The sequence below is a fragment of the Suillus plorans genome (assembly GCF_016647745.1).
Source record: "Suillus plorans strain S12 chromosome Unknown HD556scaffold_3, whole genome shotgun sequence".
Lineage (NCBI taxonomy): Eukaryota > Fungi > Basidiomycota > Agaricomycetes > Boletales > Suillaceae > Suillus > Suillus plorans.
In genome coordinates, this window is record NW_024537387.1 from 847,931 (window position 1) to 866,428 (window position 18,498).

General features: G+C 49.2%; 6 protein-coding genes across 6 annotated transcripts; 3 read left to right on the plus strand and 3 right to left on the minus strand.

Moving 5' to 3' along the window:
- Positions 1-721: 721 nt before the first annotated feature.
- Positions 722-1,683, minus strand: HD556DRAFT_1437159 (uncharacterized protein; the record flags this gene model as incomplete). Its single annotated transcript, XM_041305657.1, has 7 exons — positions 722-845; positions 903-1,002; positions 1,055-1,102; positions 1,141-1,313; positions 1,349-1,454; positions 1,501-1,553; positions 1,613-1,683. The coding sequence occupies 7 exons, from the start codon at positions 1,681-1,683 to the stop codon at positions 722-724; spliced, it is 675 nt and encodes a 224-aa protein (XP_041166617.1).
- A 59-nt stretch (positions 1,684-1,742) lies between these two features.
- HD556DRAFT_1327849 (Endonuclease/exonuclease/phosphatase) lies at positions 1,743-3,420 on the minus strand. Its single transcript, XM_041301588.1, has 2 exons — positions 2,137-3,420; positions 1,743-2,080 (listed from the first exon to the last, which is right to left on the minus strand). The coding sequence occupies exon 1, from the start codon at positions 3,189-3,191 to the stop codon at positions 2,160-2,162; it is 1,032 nt and encodes a 343-aa protein (XP_041166618.1). The 5' UTR covers positions 3,192-3,420; the 3' UTR covers positions 1,743-2,080; positions 2,137-2,159.
- On the minus strand, positions 3,421-5,347 carry HD556DRAFT_1533020 (protein disulfide isomerase). Its single transcript, XM_041309537.1, has 10 exons — positions 5,140-5,347; positions 5,071-5,085; positions 5,002-5,014; positions 4,819-4,951; positions 4,690-4,765; positions 4,461-4,639; positions 4,380-4,408; positions 4,111-4,323; positions 3,871-4,061; positions 3,421-3,808 (listed from the first exon to the last, which is right to left on the minus strand). The coding sequence occupies exons 1-10, from the start codon at positions 5,265-5,267 to the stop codon at positions 3,652-3,654; spliced, it is 1,134 nt and encodes a 377-aa protein (XP_041166619.1). The 5' UTR covers positions 5,268-5,347; the 3' UTR covers positions 3,421-3,651.
- A 151-nt stretch (positions 5,348-5,498) lies between these two features.
- HD556DRAFT_1429126 (ribosome biogenesis protein Sqt1) lies at positions 5,499-6,951 on the plus strand (the record flags this gene model as incomplete). Its single annotated transcript, XM_041304786.1, has 5 exons — positions 5,499-5,984; positions 6,036-6,108; positions 6,156-6,230; positions 6,284-6,663; positions 6,712-6,951. 5 exons carry the CDS (start codon positions 5,499-5,501, stop codon positions 6,949-6,951), a joined length of 1,254 nt encoding a protein of 417 aa, XP_041166620.1.
- A 568-nt stretch (positions 6,952-7,519) lies between these two features.
- Positions 7,520-9,313, plus strand: HD556DRAFT_1327882 (uncharacterized protein). Its single transcript, XM_041301589.1, has 4 exons — positions 7,520-7,949; positions 8,007-8,553; positions 8,605-8,632; positions 8,689-9,313. The coding sequence occupies exons 1-4, from the start codon at positions 7,669-7,671 to the stop codon at positions 8,847-8,849; spliced, it is 1,017 nt and encodes a 338-aa protein (XP_041166621.1). The 5' UTR covers positions 7,520-7,668; the 3' UTR covers positions 8,850-9,313.
- A 219-nt stretch (positions 9,314-9,532) lies between these two features.
- Positions 9,533-10,135, plus strand: HD556DRAFT_1212318 (uncharacterized protein; the record flags this gene model as incomplete). The annotated part of the gene is made up of 1 exon (XM_041296588.1): positions 9,533-10,135. A coding segment is annotated over one exon (603 nt), but the record flags the coding sequence as incomplete, so codon positions are not given.
- Positions 10,136-18,498: the final 8,363 nt, after the last annotated feature.

Consider the following 18,498-nt stretch of genomic DNA (forward strand, 5'->3'; position numbering starts at 1 on the left):
GCGTACTATAACCACTCATGGGTGTAATCATTCGTAGGAGTTCGCGGGGCACCTTCGAAATATTTATCCGATGGTTCTTAGCTGGGCGGCTGAAATGTGCCCCGCGCAGGATAATGAACCTGTGATATGCTTAAGGCCGCACTGCGATCAACCGGATACGAGGCAAATTGTCAATTTCTCCTGCTAACTCGATGTGAACGCCCTCGGCATCGGCAATACTAGCTTGCTGAAGGACAGCGTACATGCTGCACTCTGATTTGCTTTCATCAGTCTTAATTCAACTGAACAGGCTGTGAAGCTTTGAAGTATTTTGCGCTTGACGCGCAGTATCGCAACATTCCTCACAATTGAGCTCAGTAAACAAAAACGACATTTTTAACTATTCACATGCACGCTAGAATATAAATCATTCGGATCATTGCACTGCACAACAGCAGCTCCCAAGTATCCGAAGGTAAAGCGTCAGCCGGAATGTCTATGTAACAAAAGAACGATTGAAGGGGAAGACACAATCCAATCGAAATTGTGAGAACAATGAGCACGGAAGCCCGCTGTCGCACGAGGGAATGTAAACGTCAGTCGGGTAAAACTCCAATACTCCTGAAAGCAGACAGCCTAATGTACGTTGTAGATGTCGCAGGTAAATGATTAGCAAAAGAAAACCCGTAAATGTCTCTGGAAGTCCGTCGACTGGTATCGCTCTTTTGATGTCAGAGCAAATCTAGAAAAGCAAGGCAGCAACAGCAGCAGCACCAGCAATTCCGGCAGCGCCAACGCGGATGACATTGGCAGAGGCAGCGGAAGAGCTTGTCGAAGCTGAACCGGCAGCAGTGGTTGCAGAGGTGCTACAGAACGGATGTGACGTCAGATCACGTGGTAACTTGACAACAAGTTCAATTTACGTATGAGCAGTAGTACCAGTGCCGCTGACAGCGCCAGAGGTAGCAGGAGTGGTACCAGTCGGTGCGGCAGCACTAGTTGCGACAGTTGGACCAGAGGAGACTAGAAAACGAAACATCAGTGGGGTGATAGTACATACATGCAACAGACGTACGCGACGTGGTGTTAGTGCACGTAGTTGAAGCTGCGCCAAAATTAAACCCTAAGCAACCGATCAACAAGATCAACTGAAACACGCACATCCGGGGTTCACAGTGAACGGCGCTGACTGCGCAGTCAAGCCAGTGCTGTCGCGAAGGGTGAGACCAAGGGATGTCCCGGACTGGACGTTGCAGACCCAGGTCACTGAGGTGCTATTTTGCTGTCCCAAATTTTCAACAGCAGCTCCATTGGGAGTCGCACCGGGTAGGATGCTGAAATAGCGTTGAGTAAAATGACATGCATATACGAAACGAAGTTATTACCTCTGTGTAAAAGATAACAAAATAAAATTCGCTGCGGGTCAATGCCTGACAACCATGTTAATAGGACATCACCGACCAAGAAGTAGGGAGCTAAAACACAGTCAGACGCGGTAGACAGCGAGCTCGAAGAACTCACCAGTTCCGCCCGACCACTGCAGGAGGGTGGGCTGGCACTCAACAACGTTGGCACTGTTCCGGGGAGGTAATAAGACCTCGACGACTCAAGGTACACGTGTAAAATTGCTTACGGAGTATTAATGGTAAACTGAGCGAGAGTACTAGCTACGAAGAGCGCGAGGTAGGTGGCAGAGAACTTCATCGTGAACTTTGTCGTTGAGTTGAATGGGGACAACAACGGGGGAAGAAAGTTGAACAACTGCGTGGAAAAAAGGTTGTAGATTTTTTATTTATTTGCCCGACTTCTTATTTACATCATCACTAGCTTCCAAACACGCCACGCCAACTCCACCTTACAGGTAATTTGATCAAACCAACATCAGATAAAGTGCTATGTACAAAGTAAGTGCTCCTCCAAGTTCATCCCATGCATAGCTTCAACCTAATTTCTGTCGCAAGTCACTCATGGCTACTAGTAGAATCAGTTTTGAATTTTCGTTCAACACTGGACGCTCGTTGAATCGTTATTCGGGATGTCGTTGATAGAGTAAAAATACATCAGATAGGGCCGGGCCCGATTGATGCTACTTCCGCAGTTCCTTAAGTATAGCACGTCAGTGTTTTGGTCATGACATTGCACCCCGTCAAGTCTCACCAGCTGGTTCTTTCGTTATCTCTTCAATCTTCCCGCACAATGTGCACGCGTGTTACCAGTCCATAGTGGTCGCTCACCCATTTGCCCCTCCCAATCACCTCACCAATCCCTATCCTCTCTGGCTGGTCCACAACGAAACCCTCTTGACTGGTAGTGAGCACCTTGTCTAACCTTCCAGGCGGTAATTGTTCATGAGTCTGGTATCCCCAGGTAAAGCCTTCCTCTTCATCATCACCTTCCCAGGCGTCATACAGCCCGGCTGCATCCACGATCGTCTCATCAGTAGGGCTGATAGCGTTCATATCCCCTGCGACAATGCCCCCGGATATTCCCCTCCCACGCAATGCAGCTGCGATGAGTTTCAATTGCCTGGGCCGTGCCGCGGCTCCTTCTAGCATCGATTCAAGATGCGTGTTTGCAACGCGCAGGGTAATGATGCCCCCTGATAGGCGAGGTTCGTCTTCGTGAGCTGGGGCGCTCAGTTTAATATCAACGAATATGGCATTGCGTTTCATCTTAGAGTTGCTGAATGCGATGGTGAAGACATTGACTACGGGAATTGTGCGGGAGACCAGTGTGACATTTCCATACTTTGCTTGGTCTGGCCACTTGTCCACGCTAGCGGGAACAACTATGAAACAGCGTCGCACCCATTCGGCATTGAGGATCTGTGCGAAAACTGACTCATGTATTTCCTGCAATAGGATGCAGCATGGTTCAGGCCGTTCATTAGTGGTCCTGCAGTCAAGAACGTGTTGCTGGATGTAGGAGAGGGCAGCAAGGAGCCGTTTCATCCTATCGGGAGCTGCGAAGTCGAGGTTCCATGTCACGAGGCGGACAGTAGATGGTAGGGGCTCCCTGACGCCTCTGGCGCAGTTGGAAGTCTGAGCCCAACGCTTTTTGCGAGATGAATAACGCACTGCGCGGAGCGGTATTTGGGCATCTGCCTCATGCCGCACGCGCACTCTTACTTGCAGGGGAGGAGCTTCATCTGGCTCCGTTTCATAGAAATCGGAGGGCGGGGAAGGTATGAACGATTCATCGATATCAGACATCGTCGATGGAGTTATGAGACGGATGGATGGCTGATTGAGTCTGGTCAAGGTGACGATGCGCTACAGTGTGCAAGAAATGTCGTGATGATGTTCCACTCAGGTTAAGGTGTGGGGCCCATCCAGTTTCGAATTGAAGAAATAAGTAGTCACGCATTCCATTGTGATCGGTTGCATATCAGTCCTCGAGGCTCCTCGAGGCCTTCTTTTTTTCCGACGTTAAGTGCAACGTGCCCTCAAGAAATTAATCCGAGTCCTGTTTTAGTTGTTTGCCAGCGTCTACAAATTACGATAGGTCCAAAAGTGAAAATTATCTTTAATATCATTGATTGCGTGGTGGTGGAAATCACCGAAACCTAGACGCCGATCGACAAGCATGAAGCTCGGATGATAGATAGCACCGACATAACATCCAGATTAACAAGTGTGTGGATCCGTGCACAAAGCAGATAAGCGTGCGACATCAAAGCTCAGCTGTCGCTCTGCCGATGACACTCTCAACCTTCTCCTGTGCCTCTTCTAACTTTTTGGCCATGAATGCGCTCAGAATGTTGGCCTTCGTTTTGATCTCATCCAGCTTGGCAGGTGACATCGTGCGCTTCGTCAGGATAGACGCAAGGCTGATAATGAGATATATCGGTCCATGATCAGTTATAAATGCCTACAATGCCTGATTGCTTACCGCTTAGACTCCTTCTCGATATAGGATTCCTGGTCGTTTACAACTTTCTCCATCACACGGATATAGTATTTTGCCGTCTCGCCGAGTGACTCGGAAAGCGTCAAAGCCTCCTTGTGAATATAATCACGAGCGTCACCGGCAGCGCCCAAAAACTTCTGGGCAAGGGCATCAAGTTCCGCGATACGGCCAGCCTGCACTATGTCAGGAGAGGGTTTGATTACCGGTTTGCATGTGACCCACCTCGTCATTGAGACCACCACCAACGGCGCGATGAGTTCCGCAGCGCTCGTTGAGGAAAGCAACGAATGCTTGTTCAGTGCGAGGGCCTTCATAAGCCTCAACTTCATTTCCGCCACGAGGGAAGAACTTGATGGTAGGGTAAGATGACACTCCGTAGCGACCAGCAATCTCCTTGTTCGGTTGTGCATCCGCGTCAAAGTTGGCAACAACACACTGCAAACATATGCTGATTAGCTGAAACATCAAATAGATCACCGAGCACTACGCACATTGCCCTCTGGTTTGAAGTCAATCGCAACTTGTGTGCAGGTATTAGGGAAATTATCACAGAAATAGAAACCGACGCTTACCTTGTTCATAGATTGGCTTGAGGTTCTTGCAATGCCCGCACCATGGCGCGGTAAACGTGACAAGAACGTCTTTTGTCTCATCCAAGGCAACATCATCAAAGCTGTTGACATCAAGGATCAAGGTTTCAGGGGGCGGTGGGGGCTTGATACTCGATTTCACACCAGACTTCGCAGTGATGCTGAAGGAATACATTAACACGGGGAGGGTATATAAACGTCGTGAGCTCACAAAGAAGCAAGTGCGTCAAGGTCTCGGCCGCCTTCGTAAGGCTCGATGTTCCCTTGCTCGTCAAACCACTTCAAAGCTGCATTCAAATATTGAGTATAGTATTCGTAGAAGTTTCATATTGTAACTCACTAGGGTATCCAGTGACACCGTATTTCTGTCCCAAAGGTTTACCCGCGCCATCAGCATCGACTTTGGCAACGATAACTTTGCTCTTTGCGTGCGCAAAGGCATCTCCAAGTTGCTCGTATATAGGAGCGAGGTTCTAGAGTAAGCGTAAGTGTTTTGCTCTCGTGTTATTACAGGGACACATGCCTTGCAGTGACCACTACCGCGAGGTCTTCGTCAACTAGGGTTCACATGAGAGTGCAGAACACAACGTACCACCAAGGGGCAAAGCTGAAAGTAAAAGTTCAGGAGAAGAGTTTTTAGCAAATACCGCGGCGAGCTCACAATTCAACTAAACCAGGCTTCCCCTTACCAATTGCGCTGTCAAAATTGTCCGGGGTGAGCTCGACAACATTGGAGGCACTGACGCTAGCCAACAGTCCCGCAAAAAGAAGCGACAGTGACAGCTTCATGATGGTGGTTGGATAATTAATGGAAGAATACTGAGAGACGACGTGGAGCTTAAGTCCAAGTAAGCATCAATAGATGTGCCTTATTATTAGTCAGCGGCTTAGAATAACAGTCTATTATCTTCTCGTTATCACTTTTCGGTATAGCTTGACTCAGCGAGATTTCTCAGCAGTTGCAACCATATAACAGGGCTTCTCCAAAACAACACCGACCAAATCACTCTGATACTATCGATGAATACAGCCCAGGAAACAGTGGAGTACGGTTCAGATGAAGAAGGGGACGCGTTCATCGACTCGGGCGATGTCCTTGCAGAGGTTCCCGATGATGGTGATCATCCTATGGACGAAGATGATGAAGCAGAAGAAGGGGTTGGCGATCTTCCATCCGGCGATTCTGATGTAAAGGACAACTCGCTGCAGCACTTTGCCACTCACAATGGCTCTGTATTTGCTATATCATGTCATCCTACAGAACCTCTTGCAGTCTCCGGGGGTGAAGATGATCTTGGATACATATGGGATATAACGGACGGAGAAGTTATCGTAAAGCTTACTGGGCACACGGATAGCGTATGCAGCGCGTCTTTCAGCAGCGACGGCCAGATGGTTGCCACTGGTGGAATGGATGGGAAGGTGAGGATATGGAGAAGAGTTGGTACAACCGACTTCAGAAATTGGGAGTTCTTGACTGAGCTTCAGGGTCCGGATGAAGTGATTGTAAGTGTATCAGTGAACTCCTTGGACTATATTTCGATAATTCAAATTCAGTGGCTACGCTGGCATCCTCGCGGAACAATTTTACTCGCAGGCTCCAATGATTCTACGGTTTGGCTGTGGCAATGTATGTCAATGGTATACTAGCCCTCCCTGACATACTCACGTTAACAGTACCATCGGGGAATACCATGCAGGTATTCGCCGGACACAGTGGTCCAGTTCAATGTGGAGAGTTTACGCCTGACGGTAAGTCCGAAGTACTGGAGCCCAAAAAATATCATTAACTTTTTGTTCAACAGGCAAGCGTATAGTAACCGCCTCTGAGGACGGAACTCTCATGTATTGGGATCCGCGATCACCAACTCCATTGTTCAAACTCTCACCACAAGACGCCCGTTTTGATCTTGAGAACATTACATCTCTTGCAATAAATGCTTCTTCTACGCTCGCAGTTGTCGGTGGAACGTCCGGGAGTGTACGTGTAGTAAGTCTCAGTAAGGGCGAGGTCGTCGGTGCCCTTGGAGGACACGCTGAGGGGGAGAGCGTTGAAGCTGTGCAATTTGTCGATCTCGCTGGAACGGGAAGCAGCCCTGGTGTTGTAGTTACTGGGGGGACGGATGGGAAAGCGTGTGTATGGGACCTCACCACAATGAGACTCCGCGCAACTCTCGAGCATCAGGTAAACTAATGTTTGTATTGGAAGGTTACTGCGCTGACGTTCTACAAGGACGCAGTAACGTCACTGTTAACTCACCCGGCACCAAAAAGTCACTTGATAGTGTCAGCGTCCGCAGACAACACGCTCCGCACGTGGGATGCTCGCACTGGCGCATTAGTCAAGGAGCACACCGGGCACCATGGCCCTATACTCAGCGCGTCTCTGGGACTCCAAGGTTCCGTTGTTGTTAGCGGTGGGGATGATTCGGCTTGCCTAGTCTTCACTACGGAGGTCGACGAGTCGGGATAGAGGCTCACATTTTGAAGAACCTGCCACTGTGTTAGGTCGCTATGCCATTTATCATTCCTGGCATGTCACAAGAACAATGCCCTTGTACTGTCCAGTTGGAATTATAGATTGTTCGAGAGCATGTGGCTCGAGTCATACCCTGCAGTACTGCAAGCAGACGACTCTCATGCAGTTGGTTGGTATCCTCCAATGATTGCCCTACTTCCGATCGAGGAAACAGACAGAAGGAGTAACAAGAAATTAAGTTGGATGGCCACTGATATACAGGTGTGTGCATTCAGAAGATCGTACATCACTGAGAGTTCGCTCGATAGTACACTTTTGATGTCCAAATGGGATCGATCATGGAATGTTATCATTCCATTCAAGGAGGACTCGTCCCTCAAACCGTTCCATTATAATGTGATCCGAAGTGCTACACGTTTCAGCACTACTTACGCTTACCTACAGATTACTAGTGATTTTCCAGATAGTAATAGTAATTATTTGCTACAGCGGCAGAAAGTAACCGAAAAGTAGATACAACAACGTGCAAACCAATATATACCGTATAGTCACATCAGCCGCAGCCGGTGACCACACACACGCAGCAGTACCCACGATATAAACAATCGAAACATCGATATATATTATCTTGCTCTCGATCCTCTTACTCGTACCACTATATACACCATTTAACGTGTCTGGGAGTCTTGGTGTTTATTTTGATCGACGGACATGTATAACGGATTCCAAGCTGAAAGCAACAACCCGTTCTTGAGTGATGCTCAGGCTGCCCCTGCACATGCCCGTTTCCCCGATATTTCTGCATCGACCCTTCCACAGTCGCCGCCGCAGATGGGCTACCAGTCTTACGACACCGGTTATCAGCAACAGCCCTATTTCCAACAACAACAACAACCACAACAACAATATCCGCAGTTTCAAGGACAGACACCCTACAACCAGCCACAGCAATACCAACGGAATCAGTATGCATCTACGTCTTATAGTTCGGGGTATGTCAATCGTACATAGCCTACATTAGCTGCAGGCTTACTTTCACGTTTCACCAGACAACTTGGCTCACAATCGACTGGCCTGCCTTTTCAGCCGTCTGGTCATTTTGGACAACAGCTAGTCTCCCAAGTAGACTTCCAACAGCCTTATCAACAATATCCAAACGGGTACCAGAACCAGTATGCTCAGCAGCAGCAGCAGCAGCAGCAGCAACAACAGCAATACGGAGGCTACCAAGGTGGCTACCAGCCTCAGCGACAAACCCCGAGTTACCTCTCTGAGTTTGATCCATACACACCCCACCCCACTCCTTCACATAACAGGTCCAGCTCCCAGCCAACTAGCCTTGCAAGCCACAATCCTGGTGGTGCGATGCACCCTCGGGATTATATTCGCCAACATAAAGCTGAATTGGAGGCTTGGGATCCGTACACGTGGAAGCAGATGTTTAACGCTTGTGATGTGCTCAGCGCAGCCTGGCTTACACGCAAGCAAGAGGCGGAAAGGGTAGTGCAGCAACTGGGCGGGAACGGTGCGCCGGGTTTGTTCGGTCCACCATCTGGTTATCAGGCATATGGCAGCGAACTTCAGAAATGGCAACAGGTAATTGCTTCCTCACCGAATGCTTTGCACTTGACTTACCCATTCTTCCAGATTGTGAAAGAAGCTAACTCGTATCATGGTAATCTCTATACTCTACTACGAGTTTTGTCAATATTCATCATGCACTTTCTACAGATACCGTCGCGGCCTCTGCATTTCAGCTGAAAGAGGTTCACTCCTCATATAGACAGTCAGGAGATGCTGTGAGCAAGCGACGCGTGCGCGAATCTTGCAACGCTGCGCTGTCGAACTTGCCCGACTGGCCTGCACCATTAAATGCCAATCAGTCTTGGTAGAATTTCTTCACCTTGCTATGGATCATCGATCAGCAAAGGGATTTACGTTACGATTCTTTACGCAAACATGTCATTGTATTTCTTGCTTTTGGTCTGTCCTGTTCTGCATCTCTCTGTTGTAGACTACTGGCGCCGGCGTGATGCTGTATTGCTACGCATTGGGGCGGTTTCTCTGTCACCTCTTACTTTCTTTCTTGCAACTAACCAAATGGGAGTTCTTGTATTTCTATGGATATTAATTTCAGAGACGCCCTCACATTTGCGGGCTTCCCAGGATCTCTCAAAATTTGCAGCACATCGATTTTGGGTGGGGTTTACTAGTCGACGCGGGTTTGGGTACATTTATACAAATTATCTATCTCGGAATAGGGTAGAACTATTTTCTCGTTTCCGCAGTGATTATCTTTACAAATTTTGACTGATGGCCTCATGAATCATACTATTTTCGATGCAATAGTGGCGTTCTAAGTTAGCCGAGGCACGAGGCTAACGTAGAAGTAAGTCTACGCGCAAATAAGCGAAGTGGCGCAGAACCTCTTGCTTCTGCCCACTTCGCACTCATCCATCAGCTTCAGTATAAGCATCTAGTTCTACATTTTTGCTTACACCTTTTACGACATGGCCAACGTTAATCCAAACGAAGCCATCAGACCGGACTATGCTCTAGCTGAGTACCAGCAACTTTATGGAACGTGAACAACAACGCAGAGAAACAGCGTTGGGCAGACAGACAAGATCGCCTGCGCGAAGCCCGTCAGCAAGCAGAGGAGGATGAGCTCCAAAGACAACAAGACCGCAGAGACGAGGAAGAAGCGGCACGGCTAGAGGAGAGAAAGAAGAATAAAAACAAGTACGCACCCATCAAGCGCGGAAAAGTTCCTTCGGACCCCACTATCCTTCCAGCGCAGTATGCGACTCGGAAACTCAAAGCAGGCGACTACTGTGAATTACATTATTTCACTAACAAGGGCTTAGATGATGCCAGAGTATCAACATCCATCGCCGAACCAGAAGCGCTGGTAATGTTACCCGCTGCGGATGGAATCCATTCCTGGGTCCCCGCAGCGGCGGTCAAAGACCCGAAAGCAGCACCTGTAGTCAAAGACGAGAATCTTACCTGGGAAGAGTTCAATGAAGCTGCACCGCGCATGATCCTTTCCATGAAGATGCACGACTGGCCGGATGACCGGGTGGACATGCATGTTCAATTCTGGACAGCGCTACAGTCTCATCGCTGGCGCCATACACCCGACCCCCTCAAACAAAGAGCATTGTTACTATACCAATCCCAACAACGCCGCCGCTGGCACCTCACCATAGGAACCGCGCAAGGCTGGAGCTTGGAAGAAATCAATCAAGACTTGCTGTTGGAGGCGAGGGAGGAATTGTTCAACGAGAAACACGAGAAGGAGACAGTGATGGCAGTACAGGTCAGTCATAATCCCTCCCACAAGCCCGTCTTCTCACCATTTCGAACGCCTTCAAAACCACACTATCTTCTTCCTTGGGCTATCGCATCCCTTTTAAAAACGTTATTGGCCAATTGCGTGCCAATAACACCAATTGCAAACGCGGGTTATCACAACCTCACCCAATGACACATCACGCTGTCTATTGGGGCTGTCTTAATGACAAATGTTCATCACAAACATGGGTTATCACAACCGAACACCCCTGGGATGCACACCACGCGCAACCGAAACCACATACCACATGTGGATGCATCAATTGCTATCACAGCAAGCAGCGGCGGCGTTCATCGCCAGCAACCTAGACTCTCTACGGCCGCCACAAATGACTTCAACGCGCCAAGTCGCCAGCGGGCAAAAACGCCCTCTCCCACCAGCAGAAGAAGTATCAAACTTTAACAAGAAGGTACGCACCATTCGTGCACCTCCTGCATCTGGTCCCCTCCCATGCTGCGCAGTGTGCCTCGGACGTAACCCCCATAAGACCATCGAGTGCATGGCCTCCCACACGTGGGATAAGCAACACGAGACCTTTGCGGAACGCATCCACAAGGGTCTGTGGACGAAAGACGGAAAGCAGCTTTGCACTGCCTGGCAGCGCGAAGAGGGCTGTTCCGTGGCCAGACACGACGCCAAACATGTGTGCTCAGGGTGCGGGGCCGCCACTCATGGAGCCCAAAGATGCGCTCGAGCGCAGAAAGCAGAATCCGCTAACGCCGTATAAGGCAGAAGCTTGGAATCGCGCGCTCAATCACCCAGAGTTAGCTAAACGTTTCGCGAAGATCGCAGACGGCCTTCGTAGCGGCTTCAAAATAGACTTTCCCGTTATCACCAATGTACAAACCCCCCCTAATAAAGACTCGATTAGCGAGTTTGCTATCGAATTTCGCGCCATTATCCAAAAAGAGATCGACAAAGGAAGATACATCGGCCCTTTCGATGCTGACACCTTAGAACGACTGATCGGACCTTTCCAATCGTCCCCGTTGTCCATTATTCCAAAACCAGGCAAACCTGGAAAGTTCCGACTCATTCAGAACTTCTCATTCCCGCACAAAATCAACGCGACATTCGCAAACGCTTCAGTGAATTCAAGCATAAACGCTAACGATTTTCCAACAACATGGGGAAAGTTCTCAATAATCTACGACTTGATAGCCAATCTTCCTCCAGGGTCAGAAGTAGCGACTCGGGACATAGCTGAAGCTTACCGAACAGTACCGCTACATGAATCCCAATGGCCGGCAGGTATAGTCAGAGTTTCGGAGACATCCTTTTGCGTGGATACTTGTACAGCCTTCGGCGCAACGCCTTCGGCAGGAATCTACGGTCACATAGCTGATGCCGGAGCCGAAATATTTCGACACGAAGGCATCGGACCGTTAGACAAGTGGGTAGATGACCACATCTTTTTCAGGATACGTCGCGAATTTCTCGAACGTTATAACGAGGACAGAAAGACATGGCATGAAAAATTCGCCAGTTCTGGCTTAAGGCAAACGGAAGGAAGACTCTGGTTCGGTGAACGTTGTCCTATCAGTGGAAAAATAGAAGAATCAAACGAAAGTCGCGCGCTCCCCTTAATTGACCTCTCGAACCGATCACCTCGTTCGAAACACGATGCCCTATTTACGTTCTGCCTACAGGACATAAATGACCTATCAGACGAGCTAGGCCTAATCTGGGAGGTCTTGAAAGACCAACTTTTCAACACGTCCACGATTTACATAGGTTTTTGTTGGAACCTCAAACTAATGATAGTAGCATTAAGCGAGGCTAAGGTAGCCAAGTACTTAGCGGCCATACACAGGTGGAGGAAGCGTCATGCACACGTCCTCCAGGACGTTCAAGAACTTTATGGCAAGTTATTGCATGCGTGTGCCGCAGCACCTCGAGGCAGAGCGTACATCACCAGCCTCGAGGATATGTTAGCGGTTAGTCAATCCAACCCTTTCTCACCCCGAAGGGCTGGGAAAACAGTAGCCGAAGACTGTTAAGACCATGCACAAAGGGTAGGACTGATTCCAAGGGGCTTGGCTTCAGCTCGTGCGCTGCGCCCCTTACCCGAGTATGTGCCCTTAACTTCAGAATGAAGTCCGGAGAAAGTCCAGTGAAGTCCGAAGGACTTCCGGAGGAGCGTGGGAAACTTCGGAAGGACTTTCCGGACGAGTGCGAGAAACTTCCGGATGAGTGCGGGAAAGTTCCGGAGGAACTTCCGGAAATTACGATGGAGTTTCGTCCTGACAGGGATATGTATAATGGCTACTCAGGACTCGTCCTGAGTAGAAGGAAACAGAGGAAAGGCTGCAAGGACAAAGTCCGAAGCAGAATAGGTCCGGAGGACCGCGGGAAAGTTCCGGAGGAACTTCCGGAAACTCGGAGGAATGGAGGATCGGATGAGTGGATGAGTGGATGAGTGGATGAGTGGAGGATCGGAGGAGCGGAGGAGCGGAGGAGCGGAGGAGCGGAGGAGCGGAGGAGCGGAGGAGCGGAGGAGCGGAGCTCCGGCCTAGGGAATTCCTCCCTAGGCCTGAGATGGATGATTACTAAGTCGGAGGAATAGAACTGTTTACGAGGACTTAGTGTGAAGACTAGTGCGAGGACTAATATGTGTATGATATTCAGACTGAGGAAATACAGGAGTATCTACTGGGGTTTATATACTAGAGGCAAGTCTGTGCAGATCAGTAAGCAGAGGGGTAAGGCTATGTACGAGCATGTGGAAATGTATTAGAAAATAAGACGGATCATAGGAAATGAACTCGGAGATGAAATGAGGTACGGAAAATGAGGAAGTCTAACTCAAGAAGGAACATACAAAGGGATAAGGCACGGAAGATAGACGCGGGTCGGATCCGGATGTCCGGAGATGAATGCGTGATAGGTCTGGGTCCGGAACGCAAGGAAGATAGACGTGGGTCGGATCCGGATGTTCGGAAGTCCGGAGACAGGTGATTACCATAAGGGGATGGGCGCTGATTTAAGGTTTGGGTTTGGACATGACAGATAGGTCGGATCCGGAGATCCGGAGATGTGGATATCAGATCTGGCATCCGGATATCAGATGCAGGAGTACAGGGATCTGGACGGATAGAGGATTGGGTCTGGAGACATGGACAGGAGGTCCGGAGGTCCGGATGAGGCGTGGGAACGTCGTCAGATGTTGGTCCGGAATGCGGGATATGACAGTATCCCCCCTTTAAGGCCGAGCCCTCGAGGCTGAAGACTCAGGAAGTCCGGAACGGAGATTGCTGGTATATGGCAGAGGACAATGATGGATGGATTCCGGAGGATTGGTTCCTATGAGCTGAAAATCTCCGGAGGTTTCGGAAATGTTCCTGACACACACATGGTTCATTATGATGCCTAGTACTTCATCTGGAAACTGGACGTCATAGACGGTGGTGAAGAATGGTGATGTGATGTGAGGACAAATAGGTTTCCGGAGTGGAAGTCTGGAACACTTTGAGGATAATTCCGAAGGTGACTGGAAGTCCGGAAAATGCGTGGGAAAATCGGAGGAAGCTTTCAGAGCGGAGGAGGTTGTATCAGGACAGTGGAAATGCAGCGAGTGCAGGACAAGAGGGTAAGAGTGGATGCGATGCAGGCCTCTTTCTGATGTGACGGAGGAGTCCTGTGAGACATATCTTTCTCCATGAAGCAGAGCTTGTACTGAGGTACAGCTAAGGATAAGTGCATCATCGGAAATCCGGAAATTAGCCCCTATGACCGGAAAATGATCGGAGATGTAATCGCATGATGACTGATGAACTTCCGGAGTGCAGGAAGTGAGAAAGGAGTGCTATGAGGCATGATTTCCTTTGTACGGAGGTCTGAGGTTGAATGGATTTCGATCTGCGATGTGTGCTATCACTCGAGCCGGAAGTGCGTCAGAAAACATGATAGGAGGTCCGGACGTAAGTGTTTGGCAATGCCAGGGTCTATCGTGAAATATCCGATGGGAGTCAGAATGGATATTGAGTCGGAAAAGCGGAGGAAGAGAATGGATCATCGGACGAGATGTATGCGATAGGACAGAGGTGTTTGCAAGTGGTTCGGAATTCCGGAGTTCCGGATGATAGGGGCTATGGCGTGGAAACCCATAGGAAGTGGATCGGAACATAGAGGAAGTGAGGTGGAAGTGCAGTCAAACACGATGGAACACTAGGCAGTGAAGTCAAATGCATCGGATGACTATCAATGGCCTAGAAAGATCATGGATGAATAGTTCCGGATGTATTCCAATGATATGCAATGTAATGTGCGCTTTTCCCGCGGTTTTCCGGAGCTGATCCGGCCGGAAATACAACTGAATGGTCCGGATAGGTTATGGGTCGGATAGGAAAGCTGCACATGCATGGATGATTGCGCAAGACAGTGGAAATTGTTCCTTTATGGGACGGAGCAAGTAAATTCCGGGTGGAACACAGGCTGATGAGGGTGAAGTGAATACTCAAGTGGAGTCCCTATCCCCCTTTTTGGGAGATGTTTCCAAACATCAATGGAGGAAAAATGGGCACAGGGTTCCGGCAGGAGCTTTGGATTTTCGGAGGAAACTGGACGTGAGTCACAAGAGTGAACAGAATGGAACGGAAGATACAATGCAACGCAGGACTGTAGTGCTAAAAACTCCGGAGGTATCACCAGTGCTTTTCCGGATCCGAAACAGATTCCAGAGAAGACACTATTGAATGGTGAGGGACTTTAAGACAGGAGCGGAAGCGGGTCCGAAGCAACTACAAGCTATTGCAAAGTATATCCATTCCAAATGGAGGTGGTCCAGAGACAAGGGGTGCATCGGAGGTAGGAGTAGGAGCTTCCATGAAGAAAGCCACCAGAAATCCGGAGTATTGAGCTCCGGAAATAGGGGTAAAGGTCGGACATTGGTATCCGGAGAAAAAAGGACGGGAGGACGGATGGAAGGATTGCAGAGTGGAAAAGTGAGGACGGAGGATGGACAATTGTATAAAACATGTCCGGGCTATGGCATAGAATACCCATAGGAGTGTTTCGGATCCGGAGCGGGTGTAACTTGTCCTGGAGCGGAGGAGTGAACAGATCTTTCGGAAACATGGAGATTTGACAATGGAATGGACGGATGAGCTATAATGCGAAGGAATGCTTTGGTACTGAAAAAGTCTGGACGTCCAAAGCTATCCGAAGCTATCCGAAGCTATCCAGAGCTATAATGCAAAAGAATACTTTGATACTGAAAAGTCCGGACGTCCGAAGATATCCGAAGCTATCCGGAGCTTATCCGAAGCTATCTGGAGCTATCTTCAACAATTTCCTGGACCCGGAGGAAAATGGGCAGGAACTGGAGTGGACGTGGTATCAGTAACAGTAAAGAACAATCGCAAAGCATGTTTATTCTGATCCGGAAAAGTTCAGAGATGACAAGGAGCAAACCGGAGTTATAGATCGGAGGGGCGGAGACCTTCATCAAGAAAGCCAATAGAGATCCGGAGTTACAAAACTTCCGGAAAATAGGGGTAAAACGCGGAGGGGTTCGGAAAGTTGTTGATTTCGGACGGGAAGTCGGATGTAAGACTGACAGGCTTCTGGAGAGGAACAGATGGTTTTCCAGGACCTACTTCCGGAGAATGAATCGGACGAGCTCCGGAGTTTTGGTTCGAAGGTCCGGAGGTGGATAATGAAGCCAGGAAATGGTCAGGAATTTTGCATAGGATGTAACAGAAGCAAAATTCCTATCCTCCCTTTCGGGAGACATTCCCAATGTCAGAGGAGAGTCAACAAAGAACTTCCGGACAATGGAAGGAAAAATAGGGGCTAGAGCGGAGGAAAGAGTGCCATCCGGAAATGGAGGCAGGAACCCGAGCGGGCCATTGTCAGAGGAATCAAAACCCGAACACTTGGCAGGAAAACCATCATGAAAGATGGAGTTCCCCTACAAGGAGGGTAATGGATACCAATACAAGGTGAATGCTAAATGGGTGGCGGATATGAATGGTGGATAGGGGTCCGGACTTTGACCGGAGGAGGTGCCATCCAACATGGAGGCGGACTGGAAATAAACCAGTGGAAGGAACATGGCTAGTCCGAAGATAGGGGTTCCGCAAAAAAGCGGATTTGACGTCGGAGGTCTAAGGCATTTCCTGTAGTACCAATCGGAAAGGAGGTCTGCAAAATACCCTATTGATCAACGGATCATGGTGGGTGAGCAAGTATATTCTAGGTGGTACGAGGAGAATCCAAATGAGTTGAATGTTTGAGACATTCCGGAGTTGACTTTGCCAGTTCAGGAAATAGTTCGGAAACGGAAAACGTCGGAGTTACAGGGAACTGTGGGGCGTCGGAAAGATAGGATCGGATCAGGGAATTACAGGACATCAAGTCTGAAAACCTATTTGTTCTGCCACGGAGGTGACAATCCTGTTTGGTTTCAGGACCGGAGTGTCATGATACTGAAGTGGAAATGACAGCAGAGCATGAAGGGTGGAAATTGAGCATTCCGGCGGATGTTTACAGATGCAGGGAATGGAGAATGAGCTCCGGAAAATCCGGAGTTTTCATCGGAAATGGGATACAGGAAAATGGAGGGTTCGGAGGAAGAATACACAGTTTCCAAGGGACAGAAGTCAGATCCGATTTCAGGTATGATCTAAGGATTCAGTATACTCGGTAAGGTGTGAGTCTGAATATACTGTTAAGACCATGCACAAAGGGTAGGACTGATTCCAAGGGGCTTGGCTTCAGCTCGTGCGCTGCGCCCCTTACCCGAGTATGTGCCCTTAACTTCAGAATGAAGTCCGGAGAAAGTCCAGTGAAGTCCGAAGGACTTCCGGAGGAGCGTGGGAAACTTCGGAAGGACTTTCCGGACGAGTGCGAGAAACTTCCGGATGAGTGCGGGAAAGTTCCGGAGGAACTTCCGGAAATTACGATGGAGTTTCGTCCTGACAGGGATATGTATAATGGCTACTCAGGACTCGTCCTGAGTAGAAGGAAACAGAGGAAAGGCTGCAAGGACAAAGTCCGAAGCAGAATAGGTCCGGAGGACCGCGGGAAAGTTCCGGAGGAACTTCCGGAAACTCGGAGGAATGGAGGATCGGATGAGTGGATGAGTGGATGAGTGGATGAGTGGAGGATCGGAGGAGCGGAGGAGCGGAGGAGCGGAGGAGCGGAGGAGCGGAGCTCCGGCCTAGGGAATTCCTCCCTAGGCCTGAGATGGATGATTACTAAGTCGGAGGAATAGAACTGTTTACGAGGACTTAGTGTGAAGACTAGTGCGAGGACTAATATGTGTATGATATTCAGACTGAGGAAATACAGGAGTATCTACTGGGGTTTATATACTAGAGGCAAGTCTGTGCAGATCAGTAAGCAGAGGGGTAAGGCTATGTACGAGCATGTGGAAATGTATTAGAAAATAAGACGGATCATAGGAAATGAACTCGGAGATGAAATGAGGTACGGAAAATGAGGAAGTCTAACTCAAGAAGGAACATACAAAGGGATAAGGCACGGAAGATAGACGCGGGTCGGATCCGGATGTCCGGAGATGAATGCGTGATAGGTCTGGGTCCGGAACGCAAGGAAGATAGACGTGGGTCGGATCCGGATGTTCGGAAGTCCGGAGACAGGTGATTACCATAAGGGGATGGGCGCTGATTTAAGGTTTGGGTTTGGACATGACAGATAGGTCGGATCCGGAGATCCGGAGATGTGGATATCAGATCTGGCATCCGGATATCAGATGCAGGAGTACAGGGATCTGGACGGATAGAGGATTGGGTCTGGAGACATGGACAGGAGGTCCGGAGGTCCGGATGAGGCGTGGGAACGTCGTCAGATGTTGGTCCGGAATGCGGGATATGACAGACCTTAATTGGTGGTCCGAACTACTTCAATCTGGCGGTGTGGCCCGCGACATCTTCGCTACTCCCCCACTCCAGAACCCTCTAGCATTCTCTGACGCGAGCTCTGGGATAGGAATAGGGATAGTCATCGGCGATTATTGGAGAGCGTGGAGACTAATTCCAGGTTGGCAAACCCTCAATGGCAAACGAGATATTGGCTGGGCAGAAGCCATCGGCTTTGAACTCCTCGTGCATGCCATCTCCTCTCTCCCTGGCACTAGCAGCAATGTCCTCGTCCACGGAGACAACACAGGAGTCGTGGAAGGTTGGTGGAAACACAGACATCGTAATAAAGAAGTCAAC